Raw genomic sequence first — 24,044 nt, 5'->3', positions numbered from 1 at the left:
CTGGAGTGTTGTTTTATTTTGTTATGTCAGTCTGCTAGCTAACAGTCTTCGTTTTTAGTTTGTATGGGTTGTCCATTGTACTTCCGCTGTGTTTGGTTTTGGTACAACCGAATAGACTGTTAGATTTACATATAACTGCGTGGTTGTATTTTTTTATTGTATCAGCCGAGTAGGCTGCATATAAATTGCGTGGTTGTGTGTATATTCTAGCCGCCTGTGGCTGAAGTATATTGTGTCTGTAGAAATGGTTCAGATTGTCACCCGTATAAAGGAGATGCTGTCGAAATTTCCTCTGACATGAACTCCTCTGGGGCATGACACGTAGTTAATAAGTTCGATGAAATAATTAAGCTAATACTAATGTAGAGACAAATATGGCACAAAGGGACCTTCAAATCCTAATCATGTAAAGGCCCCTTTCAGTCACACCTAACAAAACCTAGGAGGAGAGGCATTTTTTTCAATCAAATTTCGTAACAAAAGTGAACTTGATACAAATCTTACAAGCTTCCGCAAGAAGAATAATGGAAAAAACACAAACTTTTAGTTCTCGGTTATTACATGCCGTAGAAGAAAAATCAAAATCCTTCACACATCGATCATAGAAGCTATGAGCAAAACTATATGGAAGGAGCCCTGAAAAACTTAGTAAAAATCGATGTCCGAAACCGCAATCTCTTCCATCTGCTCTTCGTTAGGTATGGATGCAGACCCAAGATGTGCTCGGGCATGAAATCATGCCTCGTCAATATACCGACCACCGGCGCCCTCTGCATTCAAAGTCACACCAAGTTACTTCATCAGAGAGCAAATATACCTTCACTTGAAAGGTGAAGAAAGTGAATTGAGGATCACAAATTGTTTATCATGAAATTATAAGTGAAATCCTTTTGCTTGAACAAAAACAAAATTCGATTGAAGAATAAGTTTAGGCTTTAAGTTTCTTACATTGGCTGACTTGGGAACAATCAATAGGTGCCTCAAGCCGACTTCTCGAAAAAGAAGGAGAGCTTTCGCGAGTGACATCGTCTCAACAACTGTGTAAGGCGAAGTGTTTATAAATGGATGCAAATCTATAAACATCTCCATCTCTTCAGCAGTCAGCTCTATATTGTCAATGCTATCTTGTTTTCCTGATCCACGCTTTGCGAAGTCATCAGCTACAAATTTCTTCGAAGCATGATTAGAACCGGCGAGTGAACATGTCGGCTGAAAATACTTCTTCCTCAACAAACTCAGAAGATGCCCGCGGAGGATCAGACCATACAGCACGGGAGGAGAAGAAAATGGCGGTTCATCTATCACAGGGAATGCATGATGGCCAGTCGTCTTCAGTATATGAACTATGGAGCCGACCTTTTCTACACCGTTAAAGGTTCGTAGAGGACCTGCGACAACATCACTTACAGTGAGCTGCCTCATGTACGGTTCCACATGGTCTTCGAGATAAGGAAGACCCTTCAATTTCAGAATCAGATCGTAGATGTTCGGATTGAAAGAGTCGGCAACAGATTTCGATATCAGGAGAACCAACATAACCAAGGGAAGTAGCAAAAGATTGTTGGTTAACTCTAGAATAATGACGCACACAGACACGGTCATCCGCATTGTTCCTCCAAGAAAAGAGGCAGCACCAAGGACAGCAAAGAGACCATGATCGAGACTCGTGTTCGAGCCCATTAGCATTCCAATAACACGCCCATAGGTCGCTCCGGTCAAGATAACAGGCACAAAAAGGCCGAAAGGTGCAGCTACACCATAACTTATGATGCCTAGAACATATGAGGTGATGAAGGATACCATGATGGACGACTTGTGGAAATCATCATTTGATCCGTTACTGAAAAGTTTTCTGATTGTGTCGTCATTGGTGTTGAAAAACAAGCTGGCTAGATCGTTGTACTGGTTCGGAAGGCACTGGAAATTTGAAAAGCTGCCAGAGCGGCCTATAGAGGGGCAGTCTGCCTTCACACAAGGGCTACAAGGTGCCAGCCACGGTAACCCAAACAGACAACAAGATGTAAATATCGACACAGTAGCAGCAAGAAGCAATTTGTAGGTGCATCCTTTCCTGGTAAAACACAAGGTTCCGAGTTTAGAATGTCATCTTTTGAACAAAAAAATATATCAAATGCAAGTAGAGAAACATCATCCAAAACATAATAGAGCCGAAAAATAATGCATACTCGTTAACTTGGCTGAATATATGAAGGACCTTGAGCATGAGAAAGTTATATAGACTTCCTAATATTCCCCCAATTCCCCCGAGGAGGATCACTGGAGGTAAGTCAGCTAGATGATAGGTAATATTATCTGCAGTTACGTCGTACATTATAAGCCCACCCTTTCCAAATAAACCGCAATTTCCTCTTTCGCAAACATCAACCAGAGCACGGAGTGTGACTGCAACTACAGCAGTTGTGAAGAAAGCTCTCCAGAGTAGTGCACTTCTCCACCTGTAACATGAAATGAATATCTGAATTATGTGGAGATGCTAGTACAAAATTAGCATCTCAGATGAAAAACAGTATATTTCTGTCAAGAAACATAGATGAAAACTTCTACTCTTACTAAAAATTTAACTGCTGAGAATGAAACCTTTTTAAATGATCTAAAAGGATTAAAAAAAAAGTCTAATGTTTTAGCGAGTGATCCTTCAATGTCTAAGAAGCAAATGAAGTTAGACATATAGCATCTGAGACTACCATGAACACAATGATCGAGCGCAAAGAGAACTCCACCAACCGGAGCGCGAAAAGCAGCAGCAATGCCAGCGGCAGCACCGCAAGTAACAAGGTCACGCCTATCTCTATCGTTCTTGAAGTAACGTAGCCATCTCCAATTCATGCCATACTTCCGCGACCCACCCTGTCCAACTATAGCCCCGATGCATGCACCAATGTGAACCATTGGGCCTGCCTTGCCCACATGGAGAGAGGATGACACAGCAGTGATCAAACCTACAATCTACAATACAAATCATTAATCAGCATTCATGAATCACAAGAATGAAGACCATAGTTACTCAAAAAGTTAAAAGATATGCCAACTTGAACCACATGAACAGCATGGAAGTTCAATGAAGTCAACTAAAAGTATGATAAAGTTGAAGAGGGCAGATATAGACATTGATGAACACAAGCAGTAGAATTAGCTGACTAAGTTGTAAGAAATAGATTGAAATACTTTGAATCATCTTGCCATTAGCTTTAAATTCTATCTATTCGCCATAAACAATAGATTGAAAGATCTTCCTTAAGATATCCCTGAAAGTATATAGTAACAGAGCATGGATGGATCTAAAAGGAATAAGGACTATGAATCTATGGTTTCCTAGTATAATCCTTAGCTTTGATTATACTTTCAACTTCAAACTGGCAAGATCGATCTTAACTTTCCATTCAAACAAAATGAGGAGAGAAATCAAATCTCCCACGAGAAGATTGTCAAAAGATGGATCCAATCTGACCTTTACAGCAAGGGTGCGCAGAGAGAAGATATCAGGAGCATCCACGCCATTCAAGTAAGCCTTCACCTCTGGTATCCCCGAACCGCCTGCTGCAGTTGAAACAAAAGCCGTAATCACCGTCGCAAACATCAAAAGGGCCAAATTGGAACCAGCAAACACCGCGAACGCAGTCCAATACCTTGAAATCGACACAATCAACGAATTAGCTAGAAAAGGGGGCAGATTTAACGCAATGGACCAGATATGGGAAGATCTCTACTGTGGCTTACTTATTGGCGAGCATCAAGTTGGAAACGGCGACAAACTTGAGGCCGGCGATGTTCTCCACAGCGAGGTTGTTGAAGAACCCAATCGCGCCAGCGACGCAGCCGATAAAGAGGCAGAAGGTCCACTTGAGGAAGACATACCGCAGTATAGCCGACCGGCTTCGGCTCCTCCAGTCCTGGTTGAAGAGGTCGTTCTCGACCAATCTGAGGCGCCATCCAATGCAAAGGTACCGTAAGATCCCATCTTTACACACCAAAAGATCAGATTAAGCAAAAAAAACAAAAACGAAACAGAGTCATCACTCGTAATCGAGGCTCTCGATGGGACAGAGGTTGGAGCCGACGATTGCGACTTGGGAGGTGTTGTTGGGTGCGTGGCGCCGGAGATTGAGCGAACGGTAATCCAAAAGCCGCTCATTTACGGTCCCGACCTGCTCCTCTTCTACCACCTCCTCGTCCGCCGACGAAGCACGAGGCAGCTCCTCTTCCGACGCGCCTGCGGCGTTCGCCATGGGAGAGAAGCGAAGGTGGTGTGGAAAGTGAGAGGGAAGAAGGAGAAGAAGAAATAAGCGGCTCGATAACGATGACGGTGGATGATCAGTCCATCGTATCCGTATATTTGTTACTTCCAAAAGCCAAGCGAAGGAAAGTTGAAGCCAAAGGCCATTTTTGATGGAGTCTTAATTATTTTTAAAAAAATCAAAAAATATTTTTTAACGGATGTTTTGAACTAATTTTAATTTATTAATTTGTTTTCTTAATGCTTGTGGTTCACATGTTTTGCCATTTGAGTTTGAAATTAAATGTTGAATGATTATTGTTTTGACTTTTGATTAAATACTTCATTTATCTTTTATTAAAAAATAATACTTTTAATTCTGTTTTTTTCCAAAAATACACTCTAACTTTATAGAAAAAAATTCTTTCTATCCTTTAATTATTTTACGATTGATTATAAATTGACTCATAATTATTTATTTTTATATAATCTAAAAATATTTGGGGAGGGATAAACAGTCAACGACATGTAGACTTAGCATAATTAGCTTTTGCTATCACGGATATCACGTCATTGTGATTTAATTTTGAAGCCACGTGTCGAGGCTGCGACCAACCAACGATGCAATAAAGTAAATAGCTGGATAAGGAACGAGACCACATGGATGAGTACGGTACGTGTCGCTCTGTCACATTATCCGTCTATTTTATTATTTATTTTATTATAGTTTTGTAGCCGTGGTAGAAGAGGTTATCAACGTGGTGGAAAATTATTGGTCCACGGCTACAATAATGGGCTATACCAGGTCATTGCCACCCAGGTCATCAGACATTTATGTCATGAATTATTTTATAAGTAATTATTATTTGGATTATTTTAATTTCAAGGAGAGGTTGATGATTCAAAAATCTCCAATAAAGCCAACGAGAAACACGAATTTTATGAAATATAAATCTTATTAAAATTTAGTTCCTTGTACATTTTGGTTTGGCTCGAGCTCGAATGGTCGATTTTTTTTTTTCTTTTATAACGTGTTGACGACGGGACCACGACATAAGTAGTCATAGCCATGCGTGAATCAAGGGAAAGATAGTCGAAGAGTATTTCTACATTATGTCCTTTAGTTGGAGACGTTTAACTAGAGGTATCAATTTTATAATCTAAAATATATAATTTAATATGAAAAAAAATATTTTATTAAATTTAAATATCTAATTTTTTTATATAATATATTAATTTTTTTTCCTTTATAATATTTCGGGAATGAAATTTATTTTTTTAATTTAAAGAAATATTGTTCATAAATGTTAAATTTAAGAAATGAATAGAGATACAAAGATTTTTTAGCTATCTAATTTAAAATTTAAAGTAAAATCTTTAAATAAAGGTAACTGATGTGAACACTCTTAGAATTTCATATGACATTGTTATCGTTCGTATTACCTTTATATATAGCCTTGTCGAATGCCCTAAATTCCACTTATTTGAACTCCACATGTTGTCATTGTTACTCACTTGACTACTACTTATTGGGATCAGGGCCGGTTAAAGTCATAGGTTATTAAGGTCTATGCCTAGGGCCCCTATTATATTGGGACCCACAAATTTTATATATATATATATATATACCTATATAAATTAAATATGAATATTAATTTAAAAACATATGGATATGTATATTAAATATTTAAAATTATAGTTAAAATAAATTTTAGTCGAGATTTATTTTTATCGGTAATTTTAATTTTTTTTACTAGCTAAACTATATTTAGTCAAAAAAAAAAATTAATTTTTTTTAGATTAAATTTGGATCATTTTTATTTTTTTTACTTGTGTTAGATTTAATTGATAATTTTAATTTTTTACTATTAAAATTAGATTTAATTGGTAATTTATTTTTATTTTTTTATTAAAATTTAATTAGTAATTTTAATTTTTTTTTAAAGATAAAAATTTAATTTATTAATCAAAATATTTATTGGTTACCCTTAATTGATATATATTTTTTTTTGATAAAAATATTTTTGAAAGTAAAAAATATATTCAATAATGTAGTATTATTTCTTTCTTAAATTTTATTTTTCTTTCATTTTTTTAATAATTCACCATCAATATTTTCTAGCTAAGTATTTTTGGATAAATAAATTTTATTACTAATTTATCAAAGTTAAATCACGAAGCTCCCATCAATGAGGGATTCTAAGGAAGAGTCTATTATACGTAGTAACTATATCTAGTACCCGAATCCATTTCCTCTAAGTCACACAATAATTTTACTATTGTGTCGAGACTTCCTTTCTCGAAGTTAAAAATGATTGATTTTTTTTAAAAAAACATATAATTAAAATGTATATTAATAGTATTACAATAATTTATTACTATTTTTAAATTAGATAACATAAATTTTTTTTATTTTTAAAATTTTACTAATAATAAAAAAGTGTATTACTAATTTTTTATTGTTATGTGACATAATTAGTCACTGCTTCTAATTGTATAAATAATCATTGACAGTATATGAAAATGTCTTTTTAAATCTTACTAACAGAATTAAATGTCGCCCCCAGGACATGATTAAGTTGACTAATACGGGGTAGATATTGTTACAATGGACAAGGTGTCGAATGTCGGTAAAGTCAAGAAAAATGCTCTCCCCGTAATGGCCAACTGTAGCTTCCTGATTTACCTCCTTACAGATGGTCGTAGGATCGGTCATGTTGGGCTGCTAGGGTGGCAAATTTCATATTTTGCTATAACTAATAAAATTAAATATTTATAATAATATTTATTTAAAAAAATATTAAATTCTTTTTTCCGGCTAGAGCCTCAAGAATGGTTGAGATGGCCCTGATTGAGATACTCATAATCCCTCGTCTTGATGTCATCTAAAAGCATCCATATCAATTTTCTTATTACTATATTTAAAATTTAAAATAAATAATTCACTTTATTAAAATTTTTAAATAAGATAATTGATGTGGATACTCTAATCCAAGCCTGCAAAGAAGTTTTTTCCTTCCATGGCTACATCCACTAGCTTTGGACTGACTCGAAGATACGATTAGTCACAAAGAGGGGGCTCAACCTTGTGTGACATTGTTATCGTTTGTGTACGGTTAGCCTTGTCGAATGCCCTCAATTGCATTTGTTTGAGCTCCACATGTCATCATTGTTGCTCTCTTGACTACCACTTATTGGGATGTTACTCATCATCGTTCATCCTTATTTCATGTGATTGTCATCTAACCCAAGTATTGAAAGGAGTTTTTTCCTTCCATGGCGACATCCACCTAGCTTTGGACCCACTCGAAGAGAGAGGGCTCAACCTCATGTGACATTATTAGCGTTCGTGTTGCCTTCTTATAGCCTTCTCTAATGCCCTCAATTTCACCTGTTTGAACTCCACATGCCGTCGTTGTTGCTCACTTGACTACCACTTATCGGAATGTTGCCCGTCATCCCTCATCCTTATTTCATGTGATTGTTGTCTAACCCAAACATGCAAAGGAGTTTTCTCTTTCCATGGCTACATCCACCTAGCTTTGGACCGACTCCAAGATCCACTTAGTCACAAAGAGGAGGCTCAACATGGTCTCCATTGGGGCAAATTAAGGAGGTTTGATCACCCCCGTCTCTATTAGAGTAAATAGGTGTTAGATCCTCTTCGGTAATCACACAACTCCATTGCGGGCGTAAATGGGGCATAGTGATAAAGAATTGCTTATTAGTCGTTATGATTGATTCACCAAGCTCATCCAAACCTACACGAGCAACGGCAAGAACCTCATTTACAAATTCTAAAAGGTCTCATGTATAAGAGTAAATTACCTCTAGGTTTCCTTTACGAGAAACATATCAATAGAACAGGAATGAAATTAGCGGGAGACCCATATTTTCCAACTTTTATGCCACACGAGAATGTCTACACTGTCAAAGCTACCTGATCTTGCCATGTAATCTTTCTTTTCCCCACCTGGTTTGATGATGCATGGCCAACATCTCGACAAATAGAGAGCTTGATATCGTTAGCTTCGACCTTTGAAGGCTCTGCATCAAACTGATACTTGTCCATGTCTTCACCAATCTGCCATTAGAAACGTTCGGCTTAGGTACAACAACGTCAATTTCAAAAATAAGAACCATTGTGAGGCTTCTATAGTTACCGGCAAAGAGACCTGGTTCAAATCTATGATTGCTGAAGTGCTTGGAGAAGCATCATCTCTTAATTTTGAACTTTGATCTTTAGCAGGGAGCTGATGAGAAGCATTTGAATTCGAAGGTTGAGCAACAAAGAACCGACTCTTTGGTTTCGTTTTCAGCCTAAACTGCACTGTTCCAGATCGATTCTGCGATAGAGTTTTGTATCGTTTTTGCAAGAATCTACAGCATTGCAGATAAGACAAGGGTTTACTGAAAGGGTAAACCTTCTTGAAACTATGGGTGATTGAGCTCATAAACCTAAAGAACGCATAATTTATCTTGCTGTGAATAATCAGAAGAAAGAGGTGCTAACTTGACTTCAGCATGAAGTTTGAGTTTCTTCTGCTTCGCTATGTGCAGGTTCTTTCTCTTTGCGTCAGTTTCCTGTAAGAAATTTCTGTGAGATTTAGTGTTGGAAATAAAACGCCATGTGGGAATCGGAGTATGTGTTGAAGAGTTGCAAGATCAAAAGTGTTCCAGCATATTCTAAACCAATTAGCACTTCTAATGTCATAAAGTTTCATGTCAGAAACCAGATGCTATGCCAGAATCAAGTATGTATAAAAAGAATCACAAGATTAAGTCTTCCGACTTTTTGAAACCAATTCCTGATGGGAAAGGAATCCAACTTTGCATAAGAACTTATTCGATATAGAGTTGAAATTTCATTTCTATGGTTAGGATCATAAAGTATGAACATATGTGGTATGTTATCACAGAGTACCTTAACATCATAAATTTCAGTGAGATTCCATATCAAAAACAAGACACTAAAACTATGCTGGAACGAGCAAGTGTAGAAGAGTCACAAGCTTAATGATGTTCCAGCTTATTCAAAACCAATTGCTAATAATAATAATAATAAAAGAATTCCAACTTTGCTAAAGAACATCAATTCTTATGCCCTAATGGAATTTCATTTCCATGGTTAGGATCATAAGAGTGCCTTTATATCACAAAATTCTGAGAGATCTCATATGAGAAACGAGATACTATGCCAGGATCTCTAACTTCTATGGTGTTCTAGCTTATTCAAAGCCTATTCCAGAAGCAAAAGAATTCCAACTTTTAGTAAGATCTCTAACTTCAATTATCATCTTGCAATAAATAAAAGGTTCATTTTCATGGTTAGGATCTTGCATGAACATATATAGTATTGTATTATACACAAAACTAGAATCTAATTATGCATAATACAAATTTCCACAATTTTGTAGCTTCAAACATGTTCAAGAAGCATTATAGGATGTTTAAGTTGTGTTTTTTGAGATACCTAAACTAGTAGAAGCATTCTCCATACACAAAATGGAAAATTTGATGATAGATCTTGAATAATCTCAAACACATATCTGAGAAAGCAAATTCTAAAGATAAGAACATCAAGAATTATGTGAAGAAACTCATCATAAACTTTGTCTAAAAAACAAATCAACAGATTCAATAGAGTAAAGAAAGTAATATGTAGTAGAAAGTTTTGGTTTTGGATCGCCAGAAATCCAAGAATTTTCTGCCAGAATACGAAGAATCCTAGATCTCTGACAAAAGAAAAGGGAAAGAAAGACTCTTGCCAAATCTCAGATTCGCAGCCCAGGCAGCAAAATTTCTAGGAAAAATCGGAAGATGAACAAGAGGGGAAATTCAAAGATCTCACCTTTACCAGATCCTCATAATCCTGCAAGAGACTCTGGTGCCTGAACCGCGCCTTGGCCGCCGGAGAAGACTGCACGGCCAACTTCTCGCCCCGCTTCATCGCCGCAGAGGCCGGATCCCGAGATCTCACCTTGGGAGGCAGAAGAGCCGGGAAACCGCAGAAGGCGTCCCTCACCAGATGCGAAAACCTACCGCCTTAGGGCACGATGGCGAAACCGAGGTGCGGATCTGATAAGTAAAAATTGAGGAAAGGACGAAGAGTTTTCCCGCTGGCTGAAGACTTTTCTGGTCCGCTGAGGGGCAAATCTGGCAACATCTGCCTGCCTCTGCGGAGAAGTATTGGATCTGAGAAATAGAGAGGTGAAGCCGAAGCTGGGTTGGGTGATCCATATGCCATGAGGGCACCTGCCTGCCTTTTCTTCCCTTCTTCCTTCCTATTTCTCACCTCACCTCACCTCACCTCACCTCGTGGCTTTTGGTTTGGTTTTCCTCCACTTGATCACGCATCTACCTTCCTGGTCCTTGCCTTTGGATCTTTCCTTCTTGGAGGGTGGAGATGCTTTTTGATGGTCTTTTCTGCAATGGTTGACAGCGAGGGGAGGGGAGGGGAGGGGAGGAGAAGAGGGGCCGTCCTGTGATGTTGCAGGTGCCTGCTGCTGTCTGACTCTGCCATGGTAGCTTGCCATGAGATGATGGAAGATAACAGGAATTCACCACCTTCTCTCTCTCTCTCTCTCTCTCTCTCTCTCTCTCTCTCTCTCCAAATGCCACTACTATTTTTTTTTAATTTCCATTTAATTTTATTTAAAAATAATTATTTTTTAAGCAATACTTTATTTTTTTTTCCAATTTTATATAATTTTATTTTTTATTTAATTTTATTTATTTTTTCATAATATTTATATTTTTTCCAATTTATTATTTTTTTATTAATTAATTTTTATCAATTTTTTTTATCACTTTTATTTTTTTACATAATTTTTTTTATATGTTTTATAATCTTTTGTTTATTTTTAGTTATAAATTTTAGAAGTTATTATTTATAAAAATTTTAAAAAGGATAAAAATATGAATTAAAATAAAAATTATATATTTAAAACTAAAAAAAAATATTAACAATTAATAGTGAACACATTCATAACTTAGGAACAAATATATTTTTTCAAATGAAGAGTACATATAATAATACAAAAAAATAAAAATATATAAAAATAAAAATTTTAATCAATATTGCCTCCAAATTTTGCTCCTGACGCGTTTGATGGTGGTGTACCTATTACTTCGTACCATAAATGCAGTGGTGTAGTTAGAATTTGCATTCAGGAGGGACGAATTCAAGTTGATCATGGCATACTACTAAGGTCAAGCCCAACCTCCCTACCTCACTGTAAGGCCGCAACAAAGGAAAGACATCATTGTGAGGCTATGGCCAAAGCGAGACCTCGCTGTGAGGCCACCGCCAAGCAGTCACTAAGAGAGGAGAGGGAACGGGAGAAGATCGTGCATACCGATGAGATGTATGCCAGTGCTAGAGATCGAAGAGGAGAGGAGAGGAGCATGTCAGAGATAGGAGAGAAGGTCGATCACAGAGGAAGATTTTAGGGCTCTGGGAAGAAAAATCGAGAATAAAAATCTTAATTAGAAAGTTAATTAGTGACAGAAACTTAATTGAGTTGCTAAAATAGAGACGAAAACTTATTTTGTTGCTAAAATAGCGAGGGAATTAAGTTTTCGTAGCTAATTAAAGAGGTTAAATAAGTATAGAGATGGAATTGATAATGAAATTTAATTTTTGTCTTTAAATTACTAACAATAATTTATTTCAGTCGCTAATTAGTGATGAAAATTAAATTCTATCGTTAATTGCAGGTTTTCTTGTAGTGAATTATATGATGAGAAATAATCAATGATATTATTTAATTGATCAAATTTTGAATGATCGTCAATGAAATTGATCATCTTCATAAACAAATCAAACATTAAATGCATAGAAGATCTCAATATCTATAAATATTTGACATACTTAACTAGAAAATAAATTATACATATATGAAAAATTAACACTATATGTTTTTCCAACACTTAAATTCGTAATCAAAAGAGATAAAGCAAGAAAACTTTGCCTCAATCAAAATGCATTTGTTGTGGAGCGTCGACAAAGCGACGATGGCAGCGCTGCAGCAAATGACAACAGTGCTGGTGATAACGACGATAGCAACGTGGATGACAACAACATCAATGTACGACAAAAGAATTTTGAGGGTAAAATTAAAATTAGGGAAAGAATAATAAGGGGATTATGAGAGAAAAAAGACCACAAGAGAGAAAAAAGGAGAGGAGATTAGGAGGAAGAAAACACATGAAGGGAGAGGGGAAAAAAGTACGGGCAATGGGAGAGAGAAAAAAAAGTTTGGATTTTTTTTGTTTTAATTGAACATTTTATGAAAAAATCCTGAATTTTTTAGAATTTATAACTAAATCCTTTTTTTAAAAAAATCGTTGTATTAATTTTTTTCCCCCAAAATTTCAGAGGGGGCGGTCGCACCCCCTGGGCCCCATGTAGCTACGCCCCTGCATAAATGAGCACGTGTCCTATAACGAGTGACTCATCCTTTAGCTTCATACAATGAATGTTGCCACCACCACATTGGAATGAGTGGTACAGGGTAATAAGGATGTAAGAAAACTTGTACGAAGTAATTGCCAATATAAACAATAGCTATTTCTCGACGCTCTTGGTTTGGAACTGGAGGAGTTCTTAATGGTAAGTGAGTAAAGACAACTCCCAAATTTCGATCTAGATAAAGTTGATCAAATAGATCTTTATTTTGTTAAATCTCTTCTATAAGCTTGAATCGTACTTGAAACCAACCTTCTTCACTTTACCCAATTAGTGTAGCTATTGTCCTGAATCCACAATGACCATCAGGTTGAACATCAACAATGTGAGAAATATAACGTTGCAGAGACAGAGGTAATTTCTCAATATAAGTATCATAGATGAGTGGAATTGGAGAATGATCATGGGTCGTTTGAGTATTGCGAACCTTCGATCCTCTTTCACGTCTTCCTCTCTCTCGAGATGTTGCAGTCGGTTGAGAAACCCTAGATCCTGAAGTTAATGCATCTATAAAAGAAGGTATGCGACATTCACTTTGCTCATCTCTACTCGTAGGTCGACCTCTATGTTCTGTGTTGTATGAAGGAGCTCGAACTGTAGTTTGAGATGGATCTATCATATCGAAAAACTTGTCTATCATATGCTCTCACATATGTGGATTCATCCCATCTAATATCTCAACAACGTGGAATGTTTTGTTAGGTTGTGTTCCCTCGTCATTAAACTGATGTACGTCCATCGACAATCTCCTCCAATGAGCGTTGATACTCTGAAGCAGAATTGGAATGGAAAAGTAACGGTAATGTGCAAGATCATGCTTGCATGACAATCCATATACAATTTTGATAGAACAGTTGCATCTGGCGACTAGCTGGTGAGATGCTTTCTCAATGCATTTTAGTTGACCAGAAATCAACTTCATTGCCTCTAATAAAATCCGATATCTTATTTGACTGAAAATGCCATCATGTAAATGTTGATGGCATGAAATGTTGAGAGATCTCTCGAACGATTTCTTAATATCCCTGAACTGAATTCTCAACATCTTGTGTATTTTTTCAAAAGATGTCTGTAGGGATGACATGGTATCTCTTAAATATAACTTTGGTCTCGCATATGCAGACTCTGTCCTATAATAAAAAAATGCATTGTGTTTTAACACTGAAAAGAATTGAAATAGTACAATAATGAACAAAATTTAAATAATAAAGTTATAAGGTGACTATATCTTTGATTTGAATTGCTCCCAAGGTGCATACATGTATCAACCCATGCTGAAGCAAACCGCTCTTTGTAAGGGTGTAACCATATATCCCAAAGGTAATTTAGAACACCCTCGAATCGTTGATACTCCTTGTGCATGACATCCCACTTATGCTAGTAAGAATTAATGAGTGTCATGATGCATAAAAATATTGTCACTCCAAACCAAGCATAGGGGTGCATTTCTTCATTACGCACTGGTTTATGTGTCAAATATAAAGGATGTGATGTGCATTGAGAAAACATGTTTCAATAACATTAATAAGTGTCAAATCCCAATCTGAAACAAACACCAATGGCAATGATGTCTTCTTTTCAACCATCCACTTCTTTTAAGGTACTTAATGCTCATGTCAGTTGCTCTGTCATCTCATTACCAAGATATGCGAACATAAGTGAGTAAGTTCACATTGTGGATGTGATACCCACAACCTCCAATAGTGGTATTCAGTACTCATTGGTCTTGTATGTGCATTAATGATCAATATAGACGAAAAGTTGACAGATAGCTCTAGACTTTTTGGATGAATCCAAAGAATATATGTGATTTCGTTGGTGTCTGGATTTGTACAGTAATCATGGATATATTATTTCTTGATTAATTGGTCTAAGACATACTGAATAAAATTTAGGTCATCCCGTTTAGCAGATTTATTTGTAAAAATGACATTGTAAATGCTTTTGATCCCTGTAGTGTTTGACGAGTCTCTTTCCTTTAAAATACTAAGAATTTCACGAGGTGTGATGTTGTTGGCCATGTCGAGCACAAATTCTTTCTCTATTGATTTTAACCTACTCGGACACTCATGACCATCAATATATTATGCTAATTGAGGATTATGAAAACCACAAACAACCATTAAACCCCACATCACACCATCTGGAGGTATTGGTATACCTCGCAGCTCAAATGGACATTTACATTTTTTAGTCTCGGTATTTCTTTTTAAGGATTGTCCATCAACTATATATCGTGGCGGTTTGTACTTTCCACTTTTTTCACACATAAAATGACACTTTGATAGCTTGCCACTTTTTAAATTAGTAGAATTTTTAATACCACTATAATACTATTTTTCAGACCAACTGTCTTTACCCAATTTATCATATCTTATCTACTTTTAAATATCTATATAAAAAATATAACAAACATGTATAAGTATGACATTATCCAATCTTAATATAATTTCTCTACTTATAAAATAAATAACAAATATATATAAAATAATGATAATAACTAACCTGATATATGGTAAATTCGACTGTATAATCGCGAATATTGTTGGAGATAGTCTCTCTACTAGGAACATCATTTTCAATTAACTAACTATCTGAAAATAAACCTAAATAGTCATCTATAGTTTCCTTCTATGAATTACGAAAAGTAATGGCTAAGAAGATAACTATGTTTTAGGAAGAGAGAAGGAGAGGCTGAGAGGGAGGTAGCAGTGGAGGGAGGTGTGACTGAAGAGTGATTAAAAATGAAGTGTGAGAGGTTTTGACATGTCTCAAGAGTTGAAGGGTGAGTAATTTAAGGGGGGGGAGTTCTGACATGTGTCAAGAGTTGAAGGGTGAGTAATTTAAGGGGAGGGGAGGTTCTGACATGTGTCAAGGGTTGGAGGAGGTAATTTAAAGGGAGAGCAGTGTTTTGACATGTGTCAAGGATTGGAGGATGAGTAATTTAAAGAAAGTGAGAAGTTCTGACATTTGTTAAGAGTTGGAAGTGAGGTAATTTAAAGGGATGAAAGATTTTGACATGTGTCAAGGGTTGAAAGGGTGGTAATTTAAAGTGATGAGAGATTTTGACATGTGTTAAGGGTTGGATAGGGGTAATTTAAAGGGATGAGAGATTTTGACATATGTTAAAGGATGGAAGGGGTAATTTAAAAGGAGGGGAGGTTCTGACATATGTCAAGTGTTGAAGAGGAGTAATTTAAAGGGTTAGAGGATGGGTACTTTAAGGATGGTGAGAGATTCTGACATGTGTTATATGTCAAGAGTCGGAGGGGGAGATGATTTAAAGGAAGAGAAGGTTTTGACATGTGTCAAGAGTTAGATGAGGATAATTTAAGTATCGAATTAGGAAGGTAATTTAAAAAAAGTAAGAGATTCTGACATATGCTAAAAATTATATAAAATAAAAAATGGTTGAAGGGATGATTTAAAGGGAGAGAATGTTCTGACATGTATCAAGTGTTGGATGAAGATAATTTAAGTATCAAATTAGAAAAGTAATTTAAAGAAAGAGAAAGATTTTGACATATATTAAAAATTATATAAAATAAAAAATTTGATAAAAAATAATAAACAAAATTGATTAAAAATAAAATTAAATAAATTTTTTAAAAAATAAATAAAATTAATTTAAAAATAAAACTAAATAAAAATGAAATAAAATTTAAAAATATATATAATTATTAATGAAAAAATAATAAATAAAATTAATTAAAAAAATAAAACTAAATAAAATTTAAAAAAATACAAGTATTAATGAAAAAATAATAAATAAAATTAATTAAAAAATAAAATTAAATAAAAGAAAAAATAAAGAAAAGAAAAAAAGGGATAGAAACATGGGAGAGAGAGCGAGGGGATGGAGAGGAAGCAATTTGCGTGTCTGCTGCTGTCTGACTCTACCATGGTAGCTCGCCATGAGATGATGGAAGATGACAGGAATTCATTACTAGGGAAATTTTTATTTCGACCCACATAGTTTTGTAGACATTTTTTAAAAATGTCTCCTATAGTTTTAGGTTTATGTTTTTAACCTTGTGTTTGTTTTTTCTGAACATAGTAGACTTACCTCCTAAAACTATAAAGAATATTTCCATATAGTAATGTACCTATATGATAAAATAAAATTCTAAAACTCCGGGAGGTAAAAGATAAAGCCATATCTTAACATTTTACAATCCCTATAAGACGACTCCATACACTCTTAATCGAGACATTTCTGTCGAGAATCGAATTATACTTTTCTAATGACAAGTCCTACTTGAGAAATAACTCGACTATGCTCATAGAGGCCTCGAAGTCCCCTTCTAAATGTACATAAATTATGCTCAAAATTATCAAAATGATGAACCAGAATATTTGTCGAATGAAATTCGAGCACTTGAATCATTAAAAAATAAATCCCTCACCCAATAAAATTGCATCTCCATGGCGACGACCTTTTTCAACAAGTGAACTCTTATTAGCAGTGTCATTCTACCATGCAATTCAGTTTGCAACCATGAAATATAATCAAACTACTTGTAACATAATAAACTTTGTAATATAATATAATTAATATTACATTATTATGTTTAGTAAAAGATTTATATGTAATTTATATTCTTTTATTTAATATCTATTATTTTTTATAAAAAATATAATTCATAGTATTATAAAATGATAAAAAATATACTACAACCAACTGCCAACGGACGGTGGCGATGGCGGCGGGAACAATACTGAGACCACTGTTAAGGCTACAAAAAACATATCAATATTACTTGAATTTCACTTAATGAGGTAAGACAAACACAATAAATACATCTGAGAAAAAGAATCACATTGCTCCATAGATGTTTGCTTAAGCTTATCATGGGAGGCCACTGATCACCACTTCCACCCAGTTGCTGAAACAACAGTGAGGACTGGCACAAGGTAGGTGGATTCTCTCCTGTTCCAAGAGTGAAATAGTGTTAGAAGACCTTGAGGAAAGATAAGGTTTTTTACTAAGAAGAGAGAATAATCAAACGAAGCATTCCAATCAATTGTAAAACAAGCTGAAAGAAAACTCATGTGGTTGTTGAGTAATGGTGAATTTTATTTATATGGAATAGGTATTTCATTATTCAAATAACAATGCTATTGAACATGGGCCAGGTCGAGGTAGGTCGGGCAAGATGAGTGACCGACCAAACCAGGCAGGTAGGCTGGGCAAGAGAACCTGACCGACAAGTAAGCCAATTGACTCTGAAACCAAACAAATTATATTATTGCTGATCAGAAAACACACAGACATATATAAATTAATTATGTCAAGTGGGGATAATAGTTTTGATTTAGATCTAATGCCTGAAATAAACATCTAGATTTTTTTTGACATATTCCCTCTTCCCCTTAATATATGGATCAATAATCTTATTTAATGATCTTATATTGCTCAATTTCTAGCTTATTTGATGTAATATGACACATCTATTTCTTAGTTGCCCGATTGTCTATGATAAAGCAAAGCACTTTAGCTTCAAATTGAAGAGCAAACAACTTTAATGTTTAGTGACTGACTTCTGTAATAGGCCTTCTGGATGAAGATTTTATAGTTCTTCTAAAATATTATCAAATAAAAAAGGAACAACCTAGTGCATGAAGCTCCCACCAATGAGAGATCCAGGAAAGGATCACTTGCACACAACCTTACCCTGTTTTGCAAGAGACTATTTTTGAGACTTGAACCCGTGGCCTCTAGATCACATAGCAGTAAGATCGCACGACAGCAATTTACTATTGCGCCAAGGCTCCCCTTCTTCTAAAATATTATCAAATGAGTTGGAATGAAGCCCCTCAATATAAGAAGAGTACCTACGGTCGCGTAAGTTAGCCATTGATTCCAGCAGCCACAGGAATCATCCCATATTCCAGACATGGATGGATAATCCCAGATACCATAGAGGAGGTATTATCTTCTCTCCTTTATTATGTAGATGTTATTCCCATTAGTTAGTTTCCATACTAGTACATTCACATTGATATGATTCCGTATACTGTGTATAGTCTCGTATTTATAGGCCCTTTGGCAACTGAGAAATACAAGCAGTATTCCACCACCACTTCTGTCGGGGTGCAACCACAAACTAAGACAGCACTAGTTTTATCTACAACTGTATAGCAGCAAATATAACTTAATCTGATTAGACAAGCGGTGTGTGCAGTTTGAAAGAGGGATATTTGATACCTAAAGCATAAATGTTCCTTTAGTTAAAATCTTAACTTACCTTCGAAATTCAAATTGTCACCTTGATTAATTGCTCAGGTGCTTGAACCATACATATCTCTGAAAGAGTTTGAACAATACAAATCAAACTAATTTGTCGCAGGGCCAGAAAAAATCTGGTATCTATGATATAAGTTGAACATATGGAATCTACTTCCATGTTAGTTGAAGTATTCAAATTGAAAGGCAATTCCTACAGACTAAATAACCAAAAGAGAGCAAAATCTAGTTCACTAACAGTTACTGTATTTTGAAAGCAAGTGACAAACATAGAATACAGCTTATGAATATACAATCACGACTTGCTCATAACAAAATCAAATGATATAGTAGAAGATGAAATACATATAGCATACTACAGCTGTTCTTAGAGAAGAGCATATCATTGGGTGAATTTGAACTTACTATAATACCTCGTAAGCAAATGTTGACCAATCTAATCATCATCCTGGTCAGCTGTAACTTGCAAGGGCCCCTTCACACCAGGCTCACAAGCAAAAAGCAGCTCTCGTGCTGCTTTCTCAAGAAACTCCTGCGCAGCAGCACGGGCAGATTGTTTATTCGGTTTATGCTTCTTTTTTGCCCTATTGTGGTAAGGTGGCCTCCTGACAAAAGTCCCTCGACTGAGATCTTGCAGATTTTTCCTCTGTTCTGAACATGAATAATTCTTCCATCTGAGTCCAATATCCTAAAACAATGCAATGATCCACAGAGGCAACTGAAATGAAAATGCATACCGGGAGTCAGGTCAGGTAGTGAATGACCTATAAAACGCGTGGCCGCTTGGGAATTCAACCGAGCTGAAGGCCGCAAAGGTGCTACCACAGGAATCAGAAGAAACAAAAGACGTAGGCAATGAGTCAAGCAAATTAAACAAGTTAAAAATGGAAATTCGTCACGAAAACATCAGAACAATCTTGGATACCATTACTCCAGTCGTCATAACGTCCTAGTTTCTCTTGATACAAGGTTAACCTATCCTGGAGATAAAGACCATACCGCCATTAAAATCATCAAGAACAACTTCTCTTACTCAGATCTCTCTTATAAATGAGGCGAACGTGGGAAGAGCGTACCAGCTCTTTCTCAATGGGATGTTGGTCTGATCGAATTCCGTCGCACCTCAATCTCACTGCCCGATTCGAAATAAAAGCAAAAAAAGGAGACAAAATTTTCAGACGAATTATTAGGAAGAAACGAAAGCAGAGAACTGGAAGGGTGAAAGGGAGACCGGGACACCTTGGACGAGAGTGGAGGCAGCCCGCGCGAGGACGAGAAAGGCGCGGGCGCGGTGGAGAGGGGGGAGCTCTGCGAGGACGTCGGGGTCGGCTAGAGCGAGAGCCTGGCGGAGATGAGACTGAAGCTCGTCGACGGCCGCTAAGGTATCTCCGACGGCGTCCAGGGACGCCCTTGGAACGACGGCGCTCTCCGTCGATTCTCCGCCACCGCCGCCGCCCATTATTCTCTAGTACTTTTCGCCGCCGAGAGAGAGGACAAGAAACGAGCCGCCGCTCGATCTCGTGTGCTTTTGTAGCGCTCCATCGATGCGCCGAGATTCGTGCTAGGTCAGTTGTGATCTGTTGGCCGGCCGGCAGTTGCTCTTTTAATTTCTGACTTCATCAGTCGAACCAGACCGAACGGTTCAATAAGGCAAGGAAATGAACCGCCAATTAACTCGGTCCAATTTACCGGTCCACGGAGGATAGAACGTCCTCTACATTTGACTCATAGTCATCGGGACGGACGGTGACGCCGTCCCTCATCAGCACAGCTGGACGGTTCAGATCTGTTCCCGTTCTCCAGCGCCGACACAACAAAACTCTCTTCGTGATTTGGTCTCTTCTCCAGCGTCGCCTCCCCTCTCCGCTCCGATTCCCTAATCCCTCTCCTCTTTTGCTTCCAAGGATCGATCTTTCCAGCAAAGTTGTGATTTCTGATCGTGTAAGGTTCCAAAGATGCCATCTTTGATGTGATCCGTGTTTCCGAGCTCATTTAGTTGGAATCTATGCTGCTGGTTTTGCTTTTTGGACCACTGTTTTCTTCCCCTTTTCTTCGGTTAGAATCTCGGAATTGGGAGTAGGCAGATAGGCCAGGGAGAGAGATGAGTGTGTCGATCTCGGTTATGACCTTTAATCTCCACGAAGGGGATCTTCCGAGCGATAGCCCTAATTCGTGGGAGAAGCGGAAGGATCTTTGCGTTAGTGTGATCACTAACTACTCCCCGACCATTCTTTGCACTCAGCAAGGTGAGTTCTTTGCAGATATCTGCAGATCTAAGTGTTGATCTCTTTCCTTTTCAGTGAAGATTTTCTGAACTGTTTTTTTTACTATGTTGATTGTATTGTAGGCTTAAAGTGGCAGCTGGAATATTTTCAGCAGTGTTTACCTGGTAATCACCTTACTGCTAAATTGTCAGTATCAGATTGTTGTGCCAAAATATACTTTTATGTGATTATGAATTGTAGTTCATTTGATGCCGTATTGTGCTTTCATAGTAATCTTCTATCGAATGCCCTATTACTTTTTGTATGTGTTGTGATGCCTAAGAACATTCACTGCTGCAGTGGACATGTTCTTTCTCATCATCTTGCTTTCATAAAATGAGTTATATGTGGTTTTAACTCAGAAGCTGCTTCTTTGTAGTAGCACCATTCCCATATTTCCCATATTTCAATTGTTCTCTTTTCTATGTTCTTGTGTGAACTGGTGTGGCATGAGAAATCCATTTTTTTTTATTCCATTTGTTCGTAGTGAATCATGGTGTGAGCATATGCACTTTTTTTTTTACTTCATTTGTTTGTCTATCTATATTCAAATATTTTTTGCCACAGTGAATTGGCAATGTGGACAAATGCACGACCATCATGCTCGAATAAATGAATGGTCTGTCATAAGCCTTCCAATGAAAGCTGTGCAGTATAACGTTTTGAAAGTTTAGTTTCATGTTAAGGGTTAGCAGTGAAGAAACAATGGACAGAATAGGCGGATAAAAAGGTATTTCGTAAGGGAAAGACAGTGTGCCAAGGTCTTGAATGACTGATAAAATATTTCATTTTCAGAATGATGAACGACAGAGGTATTTCTGAGAAAAAAGGTTTTCCTTGAGAAATCTTGTTCACCCCCATGGTTTTCTAAGATAGAACTAAATTTTCACAATTCTTCACCATTCTACCGAATGCAGCCTAACAATTGCTGGAAAATTTCTGCTATTTGATCACACATTTTTGAATCCGAGATCGGTTTGTAGCAACAATCCTTTTCCAACTATCTGACTAATCTCTATCAATCTCCAGCATACGAACAATTTGGTATTTCAAGGAAAGGATCTCAAGATACCACAGATGAGTATTGTACAATCTTCTATGACAAGGAGAAGGTACTAAAACTTTCATTATCTTTTTCTACAAAACTCTTCACAGACTATTATATTCTCTAACTTTCGATTGTCATGTATTTGTGTACAATCTCTTTGAATTCATGAAGGTTGAGCTTCTTGAAGGCGGTACATTCTGGTTGTCGGAATCACCTTCTGTTCCAGGAAGCATATCGTGGGGAGCTACAGTGCCATCCATTGCTACATGGGCTATATCCTAGCATATTTGTTCTTACCAAACAAGTTTGAATAGTAGATTTTTTTTTTTTTTTGTAGACTCTAAATGTTATTTGCTATTTGTTTCTTTGACTCGATTCACACACATTTCAACTTAAGAGAGTAGAACCACCAGGATTCAGTTTCCAGATTGTTAATACCAACCTCGACGAATTCAGTCCACGTGCACGTAGAAGAAGTGCTTTACTCACATGGCAGCACATAGCCTCTTTGCCGCCAAACTTGCCTGTCATTTATTGTGGAGGATTTAACAGTCAAAAGGAATCAACTACGGGGCGTTTTTTGCTAGGAAGATCCAGGTAAATCACAGAGAAAACTAAATATTCAAGTATCTTAAATCGGTTGCAACTTTTCAAAATGATCGAGTGGATGATCTTCAGTAGAAATATTCATTACTGACCCGTAAACATTCTACTTGTTTAGCCATCTTTTACACCATTGACAACTTCTATCGTAATTTCCCTGTTGAATGTTACACCACGAACTTCATAACTGACATTTCATTAATTTTTAGCAATATCTACATATGTAGGAAATGCATTGTTTTTCTTTCTTTTTAATTTTATTTTGCAAACTGAAGGTTTATGGTGCATTTCTTCTGCTAATTTGCTCTTGCATGCAAGATTATGACAGTTAAAGAAACAAATGTGTTTTTAAAATTGCTCAAGCTCTCATTAGCGTATTGTTTTCGATATCATTGCAGAGAGCATGGAGTTGTCGGCGATATGAGAGATGCTTGGCCAAATGCTAGGGCTCGGAAAAATGTGTCCCTAATACGCACATATCACGGGTTCAAAGGTAACTTTACACTCGATATTTCCTCTATTTTCGCACGTTGCTTGCATTTGATAGAATCTGTAAGTATTAGGTCAGCTCCTGGAGCAATAAGCTGCCTCTTAGTGAAAAAAAATTATGAAGAAAGAGTTTTCTTCAACAATTGCTAGTTCAAACACATTACCGTACTGCAGGCGACAAGCAAGGTGCAGTAGAATTCCTAAAGCTGGTATTCAGAGCTCTATGTTTATGTTGGGATCGCCAGACTCAAGATTTGCACGTCGACTGGATTCTGTTTCGAGGACGTTCGTTGGTGCCAGCAACTTGTGAGGTTGTGAACAACAACATCGATGGCTTCTACCCGTCGTCTCATTATCCTGTCTATGCTGAATTTATGCTTCCACGCAATGTCAGATTGGTCGAAACATCTTGAAACAAAAACCAGTAGAATTTATCCCATTCCCATCTGCTTTGTTGTTGTCATTGCTCTTGTGGATCATTCTTTGTGAATCCAAACTTGCAAGTGAGAGTTTCGCAAGAATGTTACAGCATGGTGTGTTTGTCGAAGTTGACCTTTATATCGATGTACATCAATGCGCCTACTTGTTATTCACAATGAAAATTTTTAAAAAGTCTTGTTTGTAATATTTGTTACTTAAATCGATATTTGAAACTACCATCCGTCTCTTGATTGTGTCAATAGAAGGGA

At 36.6% G+C, this 24,044-nt stretch overlaps 3 protein-coding genes and 1 pseudogene across 5 annotated transcripts; 1 reads left to right on the top strand and 3 right to left on the bottom strand.

Annotated features, from left to right (window-relative positions):
• Positions 1 to 465: 465 nt before the first annotated feature.
• LOC122029966 lies at positions 466 to 4,358 on the bottom strand (annotated as a pseudogene).
• A 3,583-nt stretch (positions 4,359 to 7,941) lies between these two features.
• On the bottom strand, positions 7,942 to 10,834 carry LOC122030079. Of its 2 annotated transcripts, none has more exons than XM_042589228.1 (4): positions 10,086 to 10,834; positions 8,748 to 8,818; positions 8,410 to 8,614; positions 7,942 to 8,318 (listed from the first exon to the last, which is right to left on the bottom strand). In XM_042589228.1, exons 1-4 carry the CDS (start codon positions 10,182 to 10,184, stop codon positions 8,157 to 8,159), a joined length of 537 nt encoding a protein of 178 aa, XP_042445162.1. In that variant the 5' UTR covers positions 10,185 to 10,834; the 3' UTR covers positions 7,942 to 8,156. The 2 variants fall into 2 exon arrangements, with proteins under 2 accessions (XP_042445162.1, XP_042445161.1); XM_042589227.1 differs by having other exon boundaries at positions 8,398 to 8,614; positions 10,086 to 10,823.
• A 6,600-nt stretch (positions 10,835 to 17,434) lies between these two features.
• Positions 17,435 to 20,462, bottom strand: LOC122030561 (nuclear nucleic acid-binding protein C1D-like). 2 transcript variants are annotated; one of them, XM_042589771.1, is made up of 6 exons: positions 20,191 to 20,462; positions 20,028 to 20,083; positions 19,877 to 19,931; positions 19,689 to 19,769; positions 19,357 to 19,602; positions 17,435 to 17,634 (listed from the first exon to the last, which is right to left on the bottom strand). In XM_042589771.1, the coding sequence occupies exons 1-5, from the start codon at positions 20,408 to 20,410 to the stop codon at positions 19,388 to 19,390; spliced, it is 627 nt and encodes a 208-aa protein (XP_042445705.1). In that variant the 5' UTR covers positions 20,411 to 20,462; the 3' UTR covers positions 17,435 to 17,634; positions 19,357 to 19,387. The 2 variants fall into 2 exon arrangements, with proteins under 2 accessions (XP_042445705.1, XP_042445704.1); XM_042589770.1 differs by having other exon boundaries at positions 19,365 to 19,602.
• Positions 20,463 to 20,767: 305 nt separating this feature from the next.
• LOC122029968 lies at positions 20,768 to 24,011 on the top strand. The gene is made up of 7 exons (XM_042589112.1): positions 20,768 to 21,197; positions 21,299 to 21,340; positions 22,245 to 22,327; positions 22,435 to 22,536; positions 22,646 to 22,860; positions 23,265 to 23,359; positions 23,530 to 24,011. Exons 1-7 carry the CDS (start codon positions 21,053 to 21,055, stop codon positions 23,766 to 23,768), a joined length of 921 nt encoding a protein of 306 aa, XP_042445046.1. The 5' UTR covers positions 20,768 to 21,052; the 3' UTR covers positions 23,769 to 24,011.
• The last annotated feature ends 33 nt before the right edge of the window (positions 24,012 to 24,044 follow it).

The sequence above is a fragment of the Zingiber officinale genome, chromosome 10B, assembly GCF_018446385.1.
Source record: "Zingiber officinale cultivar Zhangliang chromosome 10B, Zo_v1.1, whole genome shotgun sequence".
In the NCBI taxonomy this organism is placed as follows: domain Eukaryota; kingdom Viridiplantae; phylum Streptophyta; class Magnoliopsida; order Zingiberales; family Zingiberaceae; genus Zingiber; species Zingiber officinale.
This window is presented reverse-complemented; position numbering and strand designations above follow the sequence as displayed.